We start from the raw sequence: 19,841 nt of genomic DNA, 5'->3' as shown, positions 1-19,841 counted from the left end.
TAACTGAAAATCTGAGTATCAATTTAACTAAGCATGAAAGAAAACGAAGAAGTTAAGACCACATACATATTTTTCATTTTTATTTTATATGGGCTTCAGTTGGAAATACCAAGTAATGAAATTAAATGGTTGGAGTACCACTCTGGCACTGCCCTTTTTTTTTTTTTTGACTAAAAGTAGTCGCACATAAGAGTTATGGGGGTTGGAAAAACAACTTGTCTTTTTTTGGTGATATTTACTACTGATTTTTTGATTGCGAACTCAAATCCAGTCTAAAAATTCCTACCGGTTATACTTATAATTTGGAAGCATTCAGGTCAAATTTATTTATTTATTTAACAATACAATTTTATATCCGAAAAAATACTTTTAAATCAATTTTGGGCAGATGAGAGATGTTTATAAAATATATACAAATGTATGTACTTATCGACCATTAGTTTTATTTCATTTTCGAATAAAATTGCCAATGCATTTTAAATTTGCTAAAGTTTGATGCAACTCTGTTAACATTTCTCCTCAGCATTGTAGACGCCCGTGTAATAAATATGATAATTTACATTACATGTAAGTTTACATTTGTATGTTAGTGGCTTAAGGAGGCTTATACGAGTAGCAAAGAACATTAGCGCAAATTTTCGTTTGCTCAACTACATACATACAGTGCTGTGCATATGCTGAGCAACTTGCACCAAGTTTAAATAAACTGACTATTTACACTAAAAAAAATAGTCAAACGGTAAGTATTACAATATAATTTTTATTTATTACTTATATGTGTTCAAAAAAAATATATAATGCCCAAAATAACAACAACTTCTTTCTCAATTAAATACAACAACAAAACAAAATTAACTCAATTTTAAGCTGTGCATAACTTAAGCAATTTTTCAATATTTTGTATATGAACCTGCATTTTTTATGACTGCAGCACATCTTTTTGGCATTGGGGCAATTAAATTTCTTAAAATAACTTTTGGGATGCTTTTCCACTCCTTTTTAAATCCTTGAACAAGGCCTTTTTGTTCGTATATCGATACGACCCCATTCGCCGTTTTACAATAGCAAACAAGTTCTCGATCGGATTCAAGTCGGGTGATTGTGCCGGCCAATCAAGCACTTGAATCCTATTCGCATTGAACCAATCTTTAACCAATTTCGATGTATATTTCGGGTCATTATCCAACGAAGTGGTATATGCCATCCTGCATAAGCAAGCATTTTCGTTTCTAAAATGTCCCTATACATAAAACGGCCCATTTTATCCACAATTTGATAAACAGGACCAAGCCGCTTTCCGGAGAAGCATGTCCATACTATGACATTACCTCCACCATGTTTCACAGTCTGCTTACAATAACGTGGATTTAGTCTGTTACGCTTCTGATGTCTTACTGTGCGCATACCGTCTGAATTAAAAAGGTTAACTTTAACCTCATCGCTGAATAGAACCGTATTCCATTTCTCAACACTCCAATCAACATATTTTTTGGCGAATTCAAGACTAAAAATTAGAAAAACAATGTTATTGTTGTTCTATTAGCAACTTAAAAATAACAAACCGTTTCTTCAAATGCTTCTTTGTCAACCTTGGTTTACTACATGCTTTATAAGTTTTTAATCCAACTTTGTTTGCATGTCTTAAATAAACATTCAAATTAAGAGTTTTAAGTATTTCTTTTGAAGAAATAAATGGGTTTTTTAATCAATTATTTAATTTGAATATCGTCACGATAAGATAGTTTGTGTGGAGGCCCGCCACTTCTTAATGTTGTAACATTACCAGTAGTGTGAAATTTATGAATCCATCTAGAAACCATGAATTTATTAATTTTCAATGATTTGGAAATATCAGATTGACTTTTGCCAGCCTGGTACAACGAAATAACATAAGATTTAAAGCTATTATCGTATTTAGCACTCTGGATATTTTAATTTCACAGTTTTGGCACAATTGTAACCTTTAGACCACTAAATTGGCTTAATATAATTGAAGTGCGAACAATCAATGCAAAATGAATTCAAAAGTACCGTTATCTACTTGAGAAAAAGAACATGCTTCTATGTTTTCTTTACAGTTGCTTTAGCTATACACAGCTTAAAATTGAGTTAATTTTGTTTTGTTGTTGTATTTAATTGAGAAAGAAGTTGTTGATATTTTGGTCATTATATATTTTTTTGTACTCATATAAGTAATAAATAAAAATTATAATACTTACCGTTTGACTATTTTTTTCATAGTAAATAGTCAGTTTATTTAAACTTGGTGCAAGTTGCTCAGCATATGCACAGCACTGTACATCCTAAATTTCTCAGTTTGAATGCAATTATTTTCTGTATTGAATTCTATCGTTTAGTTTTGTTAAATGTAGATTTGCAATTTAATTATGTATTTTTCCCCCTTGTTCACTCCTCTCGGGAGCATAGGGCCTCGACAATACTTGTCTTGCGTTGGTTTCGTTTATCTATTTGATTTCTGACAGGGTATGTGATTAGTCTGCCGCTGAATGAATTTAATTATGTATATATTTTCATTATTCTTTAGTTTTAGTAGTCCGTTTGAAATCATATTTTCTTGACTTTTTGAAAGAAATACAATAAAATAAAATAAACCGTAGCCAATTTAAAGTTCCGTGCCTCAAAAAGCACCCTTTATTAACGTTTTTCTCACAGCACGTGAAGCTCTTACACTAACTCAACTTTGGAAATCCGCTCCAAGTCTACCCCGAAAACTTGAGTTTTCAAAAAATTACAAAAAACATCACAACATTCGTCAATTAGCGAGGGAGGCCGAGAAAAGTATAGCGTGGGCCATGTAAAATTTGCTTTTTGAATAGGCTATAAAAAAAACTAATCAATATTTTTTGAAATCTTTTTTTTTATTTTGAAGATTGAACATTGTCATTTATGAATGAAAAATAATATTGTTCAAATGACTGCCACGACTGGCTTTACAGTAGGCCATTCGATCAACCCAATTTGTAAGCACATTTTCGATTGTTTTGGCTCCAATTTCATGAATGGCAACTTCGATTTCGTGTTTTAAAGCATCACTCGTCTCTGGATGGTTCGCATAGCATTTGTCTTTAACGGCTGCCCACAAAAAATAGTCCAACGGGCTTAAATCACAGCTCCGAGGCGGCCAATTGATATCGAAATTTCGGCTGATTATTCGGTTTTCAAAAATAGTAGCCAAAAGTTCGAGTGTAACTTTGGCAGTGTGACAAGTTGCACCGTCCTGTTGAAACCAAATGCCGTCCATGTCATCCTCTTAAATTTTTGGAAACAAAAACTCGTTGAGCATGTCACGGTAACGCTCGCCATTTACTGTAACCACGGAAGAAGAAGAAGACTCACCACTTTGGAAATAGATTTTCAATATTTCCCAATTTTGTTCAAGCGTATAGCGTCCCATTTCGTAAATGTCAAACCTTTAAGTAAATTATGAACACATTTGACATGTCATTTGTGTTACCATTCTCAAAAAAATAGGTGGTTCAAAAAGCAAACGCTGTATGGCCCACCCTGTAGTTGATTCTTGGAAAATCAAGGAGAAACGAATCATGCAGTACATTTCTATGTATATTAAATATATTAAGTAAAATTAAAAGCAGCAAATAATAAAATTAATACTAATAAAATTTATGATAAAATATTGATTATGAAAAACGAATACATATAAACATGCTTACACATACATACTTACGTAAATTAATAAGATACATAAATATGAACAGAACGAATTTGGTACCAGCAAATGAAATTAGAATTAAAAACTACAGCAAAGCAAAGAGAGTAAAAATTGATTAAAAAGCACATCCACACACACATATACATATATGTATACTTTCAAGTATACAAAAATTTACAAAGTTTTTAAAAATTACTGTTAGTTAATAAATAAACAACAACAAAGCGATCAAATGAGTTAAACAAAACTTGAACTGTGAAGTGAGCTGTACAAGACAACCAAACCAAAGCAAAATACAAAACTTTTGGCAACAACCCTTTTGGATATTACGAAAGCGACATACACACATGCACATACACATACATACGTCATACGTCAAAGAAAGGCAATTGCAATTATTTAACCCAAAAGAAACTACAACACAAAACACGTAAACAAAAGAAAAAGCAAAGGAGAACAAAATGGCGTTTCGGACTCAAAATTCTAAAATTCAGGTATTACAAAAATAGTCTTGACATTAAAAAGAAAAACAAGCAAATTAAGGAAAAGTAATTAATTTAAAAGTAAGTGGAAATATATTGTATGTATCTATGCAACAAAAACAAACTTTGAATAAAAATAAATTTAAATTAAACAAAAATTTAGTGGGAAAATTAAACAAATATTTAGATACATCGTTTTACAAAATCGAAAAATGTATTTTAAAAAGTGTTTCAATGAAATGAAAATTTATAAATTTAGAAAAGTACTAAGAGAATTTAGTGTGCGCTGAAAATATGTTATTTGAGCCAATTAAGAGGGAGGTGTGCAAGGCACAAGACAGATTTATTTGTGAGACTCTAAGGAGTTTGAAAAAAGTACACACATACTATACATACTTTGCATAAACAAGTCTACGAAATTTTAAAGTATTCAGGCAACTAATTAGACTCTTCTTCGTCAGAGTGACATACTGCAGTAATGTAATGAAAATTTCAGAGAAAAAAAACTATTTAAACATTGTTTTCACGATTAATAATTATTTTTCATTAAAAGCATAGCTTATTTGTAAATATTTTGTTATTTAAATTTTTCTTATTCAAAAAAAAAATACATTCAATAAAGCAAACTTTTAAAATATTTAGCGAACTTTCATATGGTGGTTCAAAGCTCTTTGAAGCTTTTCACATTGTGATATTATTTTTTCCGTTGCTTTAGCGTGCAATAATTTTAGGTTAAGCGAGCAATTTTCTAAAGGCTTTTACAAATGCATTTTAATGAGCTTTGAAGTTTGTTACACAGTAGAGCTTAATCAGTTGTATGAATATTTGCATCAAATCCAAGTGTGTCTAAGTTATTTCTTTGTACACATAATAAACACAAGCATGTAGCGTGTAACTTAACATTAATATAAAGCACAAACCGAACTTAACAAAGATACGTACATACATACATACGTACTTACATAAAAATACTGCAATATAACTAAAATGGAGAAACCACATAAAATATGATTGGTTATGAATAAATGGCGGAGGCAATGGAATGGTAGTGGAACAAATCTGGCAGTATATAAATTAAAAGAACCATAACCTCACCAAACAATACATAGAAAATAAAGAAATGAATTAGCAAAAATTCGTATTTATAAATGCATTATACAAAAACATACATACATTCATACATACACACATATGAGCATAAATATGTGCAAGTAGTGAATAAAAATAATAAAACCTTAAATAAGCATGCAAAATTAATTAGAAGCAGAAAAAAATACAAGATATTCATTTGAAGCCAATGTTGCAACATTTGATTAAATTTTGTCGTAGCGAAAGCTTAAGTTTCTGAAATGAATTAAAGAACAAAAAAAAGACATTGAACATTTTACATCAACAAACGAATAGAGAGATATTGGGAGGTGTTTTCGTATTTAAATGCACCAAAAATTGTGTCTAGATTTGCAGAAATATTTTGTTAGGCCTACACACATATATATATATATATATATACATATACCTACATACATATGCATATAATATTTTATCTAAATTTTAAATTTAAGTTTGCATTCAAAACAAGGTCTATTATGGATAAAAATTGTGAAAAAATGAGAACATCCACAACAAACATAATTACAAATATTGCATAGCATTAAATATTAAATATGATAACTAAATGAATGGAGAGAAAATAAAAAAGATAATTAAAAAGAAAGAAAAAGTTTATATATATTATTATAAATATAAAATGATTAAATATAAAATTGATTCTTAAAAAACATATTTTTCTTTAACATATTTTCAATAATTAGTAGGCAGTTAGCAAAAGCATTACCTTAAAAGATTTTTTTTATTTCTAACGGGTGATTTTTTAGCTATTATCTTTTTAAACAGTTGGTTTAAACAGCTGACGCACGTTTCGTGTTTTGTTTCACTGTCAAACATCTTCCGTTTGGTCTATAATTTAACCATGAAACGTCTTACAAACGAACAACGCTTGCAAAGCATTGAATTTTATTATAATAATGCGTGTTCTGTTAAGAAAGTTTATCACGCGCTTCTTCCATTTTATGGTCAGTTTAATCGACCCACTGAAGCGGCTATTCGAGCTATTGTGACTAAATTTAGAACCAAAATTACATTATTGAACATCAAACCAACAACACGCTTACGTAGAGTGCGAAAATATCGCAGCTGTATCGGCCAGTGTTAAGGATGATCATCAACTATCGATTCGTCGCCGTTCGCAGCAATTGGGCCTCTGTTACTCAACAACGTGGAAAATTTTGCGAAAGGATTTACGTGTGAAGCCTTTCAAAATACACCTGGTGCAAGAATTGAAGCCGAACGACCTACCGCAACGCAGAATTTTTGGTGAATGGGCTCTTGGAAAGTTGGCCGAAAATCCACTTTTTTATCGAAAAATTGTGTTCAGCGATGAAGCTCATTTTTGGATCAATGGGTACGTAAATAAGCAGAATTGTCGGTTTTGGAGTGAAGATCAGCCAGAAGAATTGCAAGAGCTACCAAAGTATCCAGAAAAATGTATCTTCAAAGATGCTGCGAAACGTAACGTAACTGTGAATGGTGAGCGCTACCGTGAAATGATATCCAATTTTTTTTTGCCCAAAATGCAAGAGCTTGACTTGCATGATATATGGTTTCAGCAAGACGGTGCCACATGCCACACAGCAACAGTAACAATGGACTTGTTGGGAGGCGAGTTCGGTGAAAATTTTATTTCATGTTCGGGACCTGCCAATTGGCCACCCAGATCGTGCGATATAACGCCTTTAGATTATTTTTTGCGGAGCTATGTTGAAGCTCATGTCTATTCAGACAAGCCTGATTCAATTAACGCATTGGAAGACCACATTAAAGCATTTATATGTGAGATACCGGCCGAAACATTGGAAAGAGTATGCCAAAATTGGACTAAGCGGATGGACCATTTGAAACGCAGTCGCAGTCAACATTTGCATGAAATAATCTTCAAACATTAAATTATATGGACTGTATTATCGATTTAAATAAAAAATGCATGCATTTTTCTGAATTTTGCGTGTGTTGTTTTGAAAAACTTTCCTATAGCTCTTAAAAAATCACCCTTTATATTATTCCACTTGGGAACGTAGGGCTACAACAAAACATTTAAATCTTATTCATCCCCTTCCCTCCTGATCCAGTCTGTTCCGTGTGTCAGACCAGAATACCTCGGAACCTGGCATCAGTCAAATGCAATTTTTGCAATGACTGATGCCACTTTCGGGGATGTTGCGGATGTTGCGCACCACCCGTGAGTGGACAACTGACTACGTTGCCCCTTGCTGCAGAGTTCTGCACCCGCTACCGTCCCTCGTGGCGGGGCCGCACACCACCATCAGACCGCAACAACTACAGCAGAATGCACAGCAGGCCAAACATAGGCAACCTCACGCGTCCCTCACCCCCCGTGTTACTACTACCTTACCTAGAAGCTTTAAGCTTCTTCAATATACATAACTGCAACGAACTCACGAGTTAGGTCGACGAGATGGTTGACTTTATGCGCCGACACAAAATCCTAATAGCTGCGGACCAAGAGACAAAGCTGCACGGTAGGTCCTCTCTGATCACCAGGGATAGCTATAACGTGCACAGACATGAACGCGAGCGAGACAATGGCCTAGCGTTCATAGTCCACCACACAGTGCAGTATCGTCTCATTGACGAAGGCATCGGCCGCAGGGACAGCACCTTAGAATGTCAAGGTATAGCTATCTGGTTGTAGGAGACTTCAATGCGCATCACGATCGAACAATCGTTGGGGACAACTATTGGCAGAGCAGATAGATGATTCCATGTCCTTTCTGAGAGTGTGCCCGATCCATCGCCATTTACGACCACTTTACATATTATTTTGCATATTATAGCATTTATTTATGAAGCTTTGTAGTTTCTGCGTAATGCTTCCCGACACCAGCCACGTTTCACTGTCATAATAGGTCTATTTATAAGTTCGTGCGGTTTTACAACAGATGGCGTAACTTGATTATTATTCCATCGATCCACATTTCCAAACATTCATTGGAGAGCTACTGTCGTAAGGCACAAACGTCAGTATAAGTTTTTTATTTGAAGCGTAAACAACAATATTTTTACCACACTTGAAAATGTCGAATTTCGTGCCAAATAATGTGTTTTTGCGGGGAATTCTTCTTCATTATTTTAATATGAAGAAAAAAGCAGCCGAAAGTCATCGTATCTTGGTGGAAGTTTATGGTGAGCATGCTCTATCTGAGCGAACGTGCCAGAAGTGGTTTGCACGCTTTAAAAGTGGTGATTTTGGCTTGGAAGACGAAGAACGCGAGGGTGCGCCGCCAAAGTTCATGGATACCGAATTGGAGGAATTGCTCGATCAAGATCCGGCTCAAACGCAAGAAGAGGTTGCAAAAACTTTGGGAGTTGATCAATCAACCATTTCCAAACGTTTAAAAGCCATGGGAATGATCCGAAAGGTAGGCCATTGGGTGCCGTATGAATTGAAGCCAAGAGACGTTGAACGCCGTTTTATGGCATGCGAACAACTGCTTCAACGGCACAAAAGAAAGGGTTTTTTGCATCGAATTGTGACTGGCGATGAAAAGTGGGTCCATTACGACAATCCAAAACGTCGGGCAACGTATGGATACCCTGGCCATGCTTCAACATCGACGTCGGCGCAGAATATTCATGGCCTGAAGGTTATGCTGTGTATCTGGTGGGACCAGCTGGGTGTTGTGTATTATGAGCTACTGAAACCGAATGAAACGATTACGGGGGATGTCTACCGACGACAATTGATGCGTTTGAGCCGAGCACTGCGAGAAAAACGGCCGCAATACGCCGATAGACACGACAAAGTTATTTTGCAACATGACAATGCTCGGCCACATGTTGCACAAGTGGTCAAAACATACTTAGAAACGCTCAAATGGGATGTCCTACCCCACCCGCCGTATAGTCCAGACCTTGCGCCATCCGATTACTATCTCTTCCGATCGATGCAACATGGCCTGGCTGACCAGCACTTCCGTAATTACGATGAAGTCAAAAAATGGATCGATTCGTGGATTGCGGCAAAACCGACCGAATTTTTCACAAAGGGAATCCGTGAATTGCCAGAAAGATGGGAAAAAGTAGTAGTAAGCGATGGACAATATTTTGAATATTAAATTTGTAACCATTTTACGTCAATAAAGTTTCAAATTTCGAAAAAAAACCGCACGAACTTATTCATAGTCCTATTATAAAAATGTAGATTTTTCGCTTGAGTTGAATACTCTTGTTTTAGTTTTCTGCGAGGTTTGTCTCTTTTTCCAAATTGGATGTAACCGTCCAAAGCCGTCCTTCTTCAGCTCCACAGTTCGTTGAAATTATGCTACCGAGATAACAGAAACTTTCAACATACTGCACCGCTTCTCCCTCGATTACAATATTGTTGGGATTTGTATTGTTGATTCGCGGACCATAGAGAGGACCATATTGCAGTGCACTTGATGGTCTCAAAAACCTTCTGGAAATCAATGAACTCCATATAAAGTGGGGTGTTCTATTTTAAGGATTGTTCAATAATTATCCTCAGAGTATTCGCTTGATCTACGCAACTCCGGTGGGGACGGAAGCCTGTTTGTTCATCGCGTAATGACCTTTCGACCGATTGAAGTCTGTCCAAATTAATAGTTGCGACTATTTTATAAATAGTGTTGAGCAACGTGATGTCTCTACAATTGCCGCATTCCCGAAGATCGCCTTTTTTTTGGCAGCTTGATCACAATTCGTCCAAGACGTCGGGAAATTTTAGCTCTCCCAGGCTGCAGCGCTGTACGGATGTAGAATCCCCGCGCTAACGTCTGTATCGGTGAGGAAAAGTTCACACACCATCTAGGTGAACAAACGCCAGCGGAAAAAAGGATTTGGGGAATGCGTATTTGAAGGCGGCGCTCCACTCGCCTAGTCGATGCTTCTCGGCGAGATGGGCATCCGCTGACTGTCCTGGACTGCTTATTAGTTATTCGCAGCTAGCCCCTATATCTGAGGGCCGTTCACTATCCGCAACCTGTGACCCACCCGGAAGCCTTCAGCTCGGCCTCTTTGGAGCCCCTTCCTGAGTTCCGCAGACCGGAACCTTATAGGATAATTACTCAGAAATATATGTACATATGTAACAGGAAGCAGCAATGACAATTTTCGCCAATGAATATTGTAGAAGTTGTAGAGATGAGGAAGAGGAAGAAACAGTTGAGCATTTCCTTTGCAATTGTCCGGTCTTAGCTAAAATCAGAGCAAGTTTTCTAGGTAAATATTTTTTCAACTCTCATACGGAGTTGTCTGGCGTGGAAATGGGACCAATCCTGCGTTTCGCAAGTGCCACAAATGGTTCCACAAAGAAAAATAAATGGGACTCTCCTATCGCACTGTGGTATCACAATGGACCTATAAGGGCTTATTGAGTTGGTCATACAGACCTATCCCAACCTAACCCGTGAGAAGCTGGATACTCGTTTTTGAAAGCCTTAGTTAGGTCTTTTAGGTATATTTATGCGAGGCATTACACAAACTAACAGCAATTTGTAAATAAAAGTACATAATAAGATCATTGCGGTTTGATAAGAGAGGGTGTTATGTTGGTATACTCTTCATATGAACGTATTTGAAGTTTCATTTCAATCTGTCAATTCATTCAAGTAGCGTGCAGGGACTGAATTTTTATTTTTCGGAGGCTTAAAAACAGGGGAAATTTATGAACGAATGTTAAAAGTGTATAAGGACTTTTCGTCATCAATTAGTACCTACAGTAGAAATATGGGTTGCTGAATTTAATCGTGGCCGAACAAGCTTTGAAGCCGATCCACATCAAGGACTTCCAAAAACAGCAACAGAAATCGTAGAAAAAATACAAGATATCTCATTGGGCAGTGTAAGCAGTATTTTGACTAAAGTATTGGGTTTCAGAAAGCTGTGTGCATATTGGGTGCCGCATTCGCTTACAATGAAGCAAAAACACAAACAACATAAGAGGTTTGTTCAAAAAGTATCGCGAATTTTGAATTTTCGCAGGTTACGTATTTTCGAATTTCGATTTTTGTGGCGATATGTTGGTACTCATGTCTCTCACTCATGCCGACGAGTTCGGCCATTTTGAATGTTCAGTTAATTGTTGACAGCTGCTTTGCTTACACTTGTTTCGGCTCGTCTTCGATTTTTACCTATGCAAAAAGATGAATCAAAGAACCTGTATCAAATTTTGTGTGAAAAACGAAATTAAGTGCGCGGATGCATTCCGATGTTGACTCAGTGAAGCGTGCCGGATGCCCGAGCACTTCAACAACAGCCGAAAAAATTGATGAAGTAAAGAAAATGGTATTGGTATTTCGACCAAAAGCAGCATCACATGAACATTGCTAATGAGATGTTGGACTCTGTCCGCGACGACCCAATTTTGCTCCAGAGGTGACGAATCGTGAGTTTATGGTTATGGCGTGGAAACCAAAGCTCAATCATCTCAATGGAAGCTACCGCACGAACCAAGACCGAAAAAAGTGCGCCAAGTTCGGTCGAATGTAAAAGTTTTGCTTACCGTTTTCTTCGATTGCAGAGGCGTTGTGCAGCATGAGTTCTTGCCAAAGGGTAAAACGGTCAATTAGGAATATTACCTGCAAGTTATGCGCAATTTGGGGTAAGCAATCCGCCAAAAACGCCCGGATTTGTGGAAGAACGAAAATTGCCTCTTGCATCACGATAGACTTGGGTCTATCACCATGATCTTAAATCAAAACAAGAGGTTAAAGAGCGGTGTGAACCTGGTTCTTCGGCTCCGAAACGAGTGTGTGTGTGTGTGTCCAGAAATTGTTTACTAGGAGATGATAGGAATTATTTTCCATCAGGATAATACACCGTGTCACAAGAGCATTTTGCCAATGGCTAGAATTAAAGTTTGAATTGTTGGAGTATCCCCCATATTCACCAGATTTGGCTCCTAGCGACTTCCATCTGTTTCTAGACATAAAAAACTCTTGCGTGGAAAGCGTTGTTCATCAAATAAATGATGAGGTCAGAGCTGCTCTTCCAAATTCTCACTGCAGGGGTGAAATTCATAAATTGGAATCTCGTTGGGACAAGTGTATTGATGTTCAGGGAGACTATACTAAATAATAAAATATCAAACCCTAAATTGTGCTTTTCTTATCGCATAGTCCATATAGACATATTTGAAGTTTACTTTATATTGGCTATGAAAAAATTCGTTTAATTTTAACGCTAAAAAATGACCGTGCCGTATTTGCCGTGCAGCACATGTTGGAAATGCTAGCTGCAAGCTGGCGCGAAATTAATCACCCTATTGGAAGATTTATGGCCTTTGTAAATGGCGTCGGACGTCAATAATATTTGACACTTGCGAACAGGACAGCTGCAGCATACAAACCGACAAGCAATGGAGCGCGTAAAGGTAAAAATAAAGATTTCCATCATCTTTTTTTTTTATAAAAAAGTTTTTAAAACAAAAATGGATGATTGTATTTATGCAAGAGTTTGATTCAGTGTTGTATAGCGGTATTACATATATTGGGTATGGGAATAAGTTTCCGTCCTTTCTTTCGTAAGCAGTGAACCACTTTCCAATAAGGGCTGACTGCATTGATCGAAACAGATGGTAATCCGAAGATGTAATGTCTGGGGAACACGGCGGATGGCGCAAGATTTCACAATTGAGTCCCTCTAATTTTTTCTGGACCGATTTCGCAACGTATGGCCTGGGGTTGTCATGCAGCAAAATCAGTTTGTCACGTCTACCGTCATATTCCGACCGCTTTTGTTTGAGAGCTCGATTCAAACGCATTAGCTGCAGTCGGTAACGATCGTCAGTGATGGTTTCAGATGATTTAAGATGTACAACATCATCTTTGAAGCACGAATATTTTTTTTCGCTCTCGATGGACCTGGTTCCCCTGGCAGGCTCCAGCACTTTCGACGCTTAGGGTTATCATAATGGATCCATTATTCATCGCCAGTGACGATGCGATGCAGAAAACCATTCTTTTCTGCCGTTCAAGAAGCATCTGACACGTCACCAAACGTCTCTCAATATTCCTCTCCTTCAATTAATGTGGCACACAGTTACCTGCTTTCTGGACCATTCCCATCGCTTGCAAACGTTTACCGAGGGTTGATCTGTCAACATCCAACGCTTTAGACATATCATCAAATGCTCGAGATGCGTCTTCATCCAATAGTTGTTGTAGTTGAGTATCTTTGAATTTTTTCGACGCCCGAAGCGTCGAAATCACAAGTTGTATTTCATGGAGCGTGATAACCGTAAATATTGCTCAATGTGCGACACGTTTCAGCTGCACTTTTCTTTAAAAGATAATAATGAAGCATGACTTTCCGCAAATGCTCTTTTTTCGGGACAAACGTAGACATTGAAGTAAAAAAGGATCTTTACGTTTCAACTACTGCGATCGAGACCTCCGCACCTTCAAATCAAGAGTATATTAGTAGAGCGATCACAAAAATAGTATCAGCAGCGACAACTCTTTTACGAGGACGGAAACTTTTTCCCATACCCAATATATTTCTCGTTGCCTAAATGCACGTGGCTTTGCTTTGAGGTGTTCCCATTGAAATAACAACAACAACAATAGTAAAACAGCAATTTGAATATATCACTTTTTCATAGAAAGCCCAGTAAGAGGGCCTTATGTACTATTACCAATACTTGAAGGCGAATATCTAAAATACAAAGGTACAACCCTATTGGAACATCCTTTACTAAAAGAGAGCTTTCTGAAGAAAGTAATTTTCTTTTTTTTTTGTATTGCCTTAACTACAGATTGCTGTGCCCTCCATATATTATCGGTTAAATATGCGGTTATATTTAAAGGGTGGACGTGTGCGTGATTCACACTAAATGCGTTTAATATCCATTATCATATTTCTGCAATGATGTCGTGCAATAAAATGCGGCCGAGTAAAATATTAATGATGGGTGCATGTATGTATGTGTGCACGTGATAGATTACAACTGAGTTCAAAACTGGATTACTCACAATTGTTCGGGTGAGGACTTAAAATGATAATACAAAGCGGAAATATTGTTGGAATGATTTTTAAATTTTATTTTTTATTATATTGATATATATTTTTATTTTTTCATGGCATTTATTTTTTGAAGATGATAGCCGGCATATGTCCGCCGTGGCTATGAGTTACATGGTCCATTCGATCAGTCCAATTGTTGTCTTTTTCCAATAAATCTGGTGTCAACGGTGTCTTCAATATTGCATTAAATCGATTCTTAAGCGCGCTGTATGGCAAGTTGCGCCGTCTTGTTGGAACCAAGTGCCGTCGATCTTCAGCTGACTAATTTTGGGAAACAAACATTCAGTCTGCATGTTGCGGCACTCACCGTAATGACAGCCCCTTCCCTACATTTGAAAAAATAGATTTTTCTTTTTGGTTTAGGCCTTCAAAAATATGCCCTTTCACGGATTTTTCAAAATTCGAATTATTTTCGGAGATATAGCGGATTTTGTGACGTGGCGTCTAAGCCGGCCGAGTGGAGCGAATCGCACAATGAACGGCAGATGTTACCGGACGACTTGAGGACTCGTTCTTTCCAGAAAATCTGTTGTATCCCACACAACCTCTATTTGTTCTATACATATTATATACTTTATACTTCTATAATATATACCTGGGAAATATATCGCCCATTAATCCCGAGAGAGTAGTAAATATACAATAATATTATGATCTAAGTTATTCTATTGGAATTGTTGCCCAAATTTCAAACGCGATTTTCTCAAAACTACTTTTTTTGAGATGGTCGTCATGGTATCTAAAGTTCTACTTGACCGATTGCTTTGAAGTTTGATAAGAATTTTTCATTATACATCTGTCTCTCGCGTCTGCCTCGGATTTTGAAAAATTTAATTTTGAAGTATTTGAAAAGGTAAAAAAAGAGGGTAAGAAAATTTTTTTTCTCAAGTTAACGCCATTTTGTGATTTTTTTTTCTTTGATTTGGCGTAATCCGATAGCGACATCCTAACTAATGAAGATTTTTTTTAATTTGTTTGTTTTAGATCACTACAAGGGTTGGAATCATGTCAACCATGGAGCACCGTTTTTTATGTAGCCCCCACTCCGCCGGCTGTAATTCCACGATTTTCTATTTTTTTTTTAACCCTTTCCAATATTAATAAAAACCATAAAAAATGATTTTGAATGTTTTTCATTTTTTTTATCTTAGTTTTAAAATTAAGGCGTCTAGACCAGAATACCCTCTTAAACGATTCATGATATCCTGGCCAACCTTACTGAACAGAAATGTCAACAATTCATCGACTGTTTGGCTTAGTTATATTTTAGCTCCGCTTTCCCTATCTTTACTTTGCCATAGTGGGACAATCGGATGTTGACTACGTCGTCCACAATTTTGGATCCTAGTTCCTATGAAAAATGTGGGTGTGCCTTCACGAAGTACTAACTAAAATATTCCCGTCTACCAAAATTAAAATGAAAAATTTTTTGACAAAAGCAAATCAGACTTTAGTTTAAACAGACTTATGTGCTTACGCCTTTTACCTTTTGTTGACAATAATTTACTACTACTATAAAAATAAAACTTAAGTCGATGTAATTTATCATTTCAGTTCGCACTGAAGATTTCATTTTAAAAACTACCAAATCTTTTTTTGTAAAACCAAATTATCTTGTAAAACTCTGGAACTTCAGCGTTCACTGGCTCTTCAATTTTACGTTCAATCGACCATGGCAAGTACAAACGACCAGTCACTGGATAAACAATACTAACATCTGCACAATTGACGAATGTTTCTTGTGGCCCACAGCCCAACGCGCTTGTGCCATTACCACAAGGACCCCAATTATTGCCTAGAATAGTAGTAATAATTAATTAAACTCCCAGAATTTCAGATATTAGTGCATGCAGCATGAAACCTACCGCCCGTGTAGGTCCAACGCAGCACACAATGTTCACAATACAAATTTTCAGGCAAAACAACATCTGCATCAATCCAGCCTGCTGTGCTTCCTATATACAGTCTACTGGAACCATCAACAAAGCGTAACGGATACTTGCTGAAGCAGTATTCCGACTCCGCGCCAAACTCAGTCAGATCGCAAATATCGAAACGGAAGTATCCCAAATGATTGGTGGTGATGCGCACACCCACTCTAGCCGTATAGGAGCCTTGAAGAACTTTTGTAATCACACCAACTCCGCCATAATATCCACCGATTTCGTTGGCACGCGGCGTCGGCAAAGCGTAATTATCGCCACACAGTCCGCACTTACCATTATTTGTGTTCCATTGTACCTGAAGTAAATGAGTAAAATTTTATTTGGGCTGGCTGCTAATTTTTGGTATCAAACAAACTCCTAGTCAATGAGAGTTATAGCTAGCAGCGTCAGAGCAATGAACGGAAACTTAGTATTAGCAGTGGGCGTGGTTTTTATCCGATCTAAATGAGGTGGCAACATCAACACGCACGTCACTAAAGGAAGGAGGCGATAGCAAAGCGAGAAACCTCTATAACATGTAGAATAAGCGTTTTTAAGATTGCATGTAGTCGCAATTTCGGTCTGCCATGGTGTGTGTCCCTTAGATTTCCTATATACAAATAGGTTCTAAGAAACTTGTGTGCTTGGTATTTAAAGAAAAACAATAAAATGAAAAATGAAAATGTAGCTGAAATTTTCAACAAAGCGATACAGTGGGCGGCGAGCTATAAAAGCGTCCATCAATATAAAATTAATGTATTGAGACTAATCAGGCAGAAATCTGTATTTCAAGCACTAGAAAAACAGAAGACACAAAAAACGATGAGTGATATGTTTAAGTATAAAAATATTTTTAATTTACATTTCATCTCATACAAGGCGGATCTATTCAAGGTGGTGTTGGTAAATCGTTGTTGAAATTTTGGCCGGCATTATTATTAATCCGTTTCTTTAGCTCATCGTAAACTTCGTTCCAATCGAAAAGAGTGTCACTAAAAAAGGTGATTGGGGTGAGATAAAAAAAGCTGGGATGATGGCAATGGTTGTACGAGTTAGGCTAAGGCCTGTATGCACTGAGACCAGATTGATCTATTACTTAATTATAATTACTGAATTATATTATTATTATTATTTATTTATTAAATTATAATTTTATAAAGTAATATATTTACAGCACTAGCTACCAGGGCTGTCGGCTACTTAATTATAATTATTTAGTATACCGAGGAATCGAACCAGCTCCTTAGGAGGGAGTAATTGTAGGTCTTCCTCCTCTAGTAGGTACGAGCCTAGGGTTCTGTGTATGCTGTGGTCTAATGCCTCACAGTTGGTGATTAAGTGTTCTATAGACACCTCTTCATCAATCTGGAGTGATCTATAGTAGCATATAGTACCAGGCTTGTCCATCAGCTTTAGTGAAAAACGAAGTTGAGGGATTAACTTTAACTGCCACGTCACCAGGAACTCGTTAGCAGAATTCTGTCCGCTCATTTGGCATTGTTGCAACATGAGCGAATTGATTTTTTTCGTATATCACCAACACAATCCCAGTTTTTCGTAAACGAACCGCTGACATGAACCCAGTTACGTCAGCCAATCAGCTGATTCTTTCAAATTCGCTGAGAGCCGGTTAACGGTCTGATATTGGCCACGCCCTGTGAATTTTTTTCACCGTGGGTTATACTCCGTGGCATGTGTTGAGGAAGACAGTTTTATGGCCTAATCGCTAACGAAATTCCCATGTAAACCTTTTAAAATGCTGTAATTCATTGTGCTTATGCGTCACTCAAGCTGCAACATGATTGCTGTAAAAGCTGGCGGCCCATTCCGCTACGACGACGGCCGTATGATACAAATTTCGACACTCACATCATTCCGATCGTATTATTTTAGTGCAGTTCATAGCATTTTATAGCTGTAGTTGCCTGTACCACGAAAATAGTCAGTATCTGTCCTTCAGCCTTTTCATCACAACACGCACAACACATTTAACCAAAATATTACGTAGGCGATCAATTATCGGCAGAAGCCAAAACGAGAAAACAAAGACACTTGGATTGCAAGGGAGATTCCAACCCTCATTTAATCCAACTGTGATATTCATCTTCGACGGAATTGCCACCGCTGTGAGAGTAATATCACAAAGTACTCGTACATCGTCTTTTCAATTTCTTAATCTGAACGCGTAGAAAGTTTTCTCTAGAATCACACAATCCAGCACAAACATTAGGAGACAACTACCTTCTATAACCCATGGCAGCCTACATTATCAACTCACATTAACTTGCTTTTATTTTGTCATCGCCTGCCCAAGATGTCATTTCTTGCTGTTAACTCCCTATATTTGTTTTTCTTACCGTCATGCCACCACAATTTAATCCATTATCATCATAGTTTTTGGGCGCAGAGGAATTGTAGCGCCAACGCGACGAACGACCCGGTGGATCTAGCATCATGCCGTGGCCACACACTGAAGCAGTGCACGCAAACGCTAACAAAGCAAAGTAATATATTAACAACAACCGGCTCGCCATTGCTGTGGAATACGCGCAAAATAAATTAAACTGAGAAATTTTAAACACTTTTATATTCTTCCTTCTCTAAGTATGTCAATTACGCTTTTAATGCTCAAATTTGATTGCGGCAAGTCTTGCGGCGAAGCATTTTTATAGGCATTTATTGAAGGCAATACTTCATGAGTCCAATCGCATTATCAGTAGCCGCTATGCTGCTGATGCTGATGAAACATGTTGAGGGCTTATCAATAGACGCATTTCACAAGCACACACCCACACTGGCACGCATTACGTGGAAGCCATCATAACATTTATGCCAACATAAATACGTACAAGAGAAAAAAAGTTCCATTCTGGGTAATACAAATGTGTATACGTGTGTATGTATGTTTCCCGGTACGCCGTTTGCCAGTTCTCATTTTCTTGTATGAGTGTAAGTGAATTTAAGAGGTTACTTACATACATACGTCCAGCAGCGCCAAAAATGCGCTAAAAGAAAAACTGTTTTTAGAAGGGATAACAATAAAAATAAATATAAAAGAATTGTGTACATTTTTTATTAGTACTTGAACTTTATAAAAAAATATATTTTAATTTTTCTTTACAAAAATTAGTATATAAAAAATCAAGTGCCCCAAAGTACAATGAAAACAAGTTGCTCCACGGTCTGCATCATTTCTCCTTGTAAAGGGATCTGTAAAAAGTAAACAAATTCTTGTAAAATAAAATTGTAGTTATAGTCTGCCGCGCCGTATTTTTTGAATTTTGAGAAATTTTGCAATTTACGGCATTTTAAGAAAAGTATGCGTTTTACGTCATAAATGTCACACTTTAATTATGTTTATAATTTTTTTAATAAAAATATCAAAAATCATATCTATAGAAAAATACTTTCGAATATTCCAAAAGAACCACATCAAAAAATATTAAAAACTGTATGAGTTATCATACAGACCGTGCCAGAAAAAGCAGTTTCGCGAAAAAAGAGTTTACAGTTTGAGGACCGCTCTCTACCTAGTTAATTGGCTGTAGAAGCTATGATAATGGGAATTTCCGCATAAAAATTTCACAATATATTCTTAAGATTCTTTTTGTCGGGACAACTAGC

At 36.8% G+C, this 19,841-nt stretch overlaps 1 protein-coding gene across 1 annotated transcript; it reads right to left on the bottom strand.

The window, feature by feature from the left end:
* Positions 1-15,464: 15,464 nt before the first annotated feature.
* Positions 15,465-18,838, bottom strand: LOC128856395 (uncharacterized). The gene is made up of 3 exons (XM_054091695.1): positions 18,575-18,838; positions 16,158-16,533; positions 15,465-16,087 (listed from the first exon to the last, which is right to left on the bottom strand). Exons 1-3 carry the CDS (start codon positions 18,749-18,751, stop codon positions 15,867-15,869), a joined length of 774 nt encoding a protein of 257 aa, XP_053947670.1. The 5' UTR covers positions 18,752-18,838; the 3' UTR covers positions 15,465-15,866.
* Positions 18,839-19,841: the final 1,003 nt, after the last annotated feature.

This window comes from Anastrepha ludens, chromosome 2, assembly GCF_028408465.1.
Source record: "Anastrepha ludens isolate Willacy chromosome 2, idAnaLude1.1, whole genome shotgun sequence".
NCBI lineage: Eukaryota > Metazoa > Arthropoda > Insecta > Diptera > Tephritidae > Anastrepha > Anastrepha ludens.
Note: the sequence above shows the minus strand (reverse complement) of the source record. Positions and strands in the feature narration are given on the sequence as shown.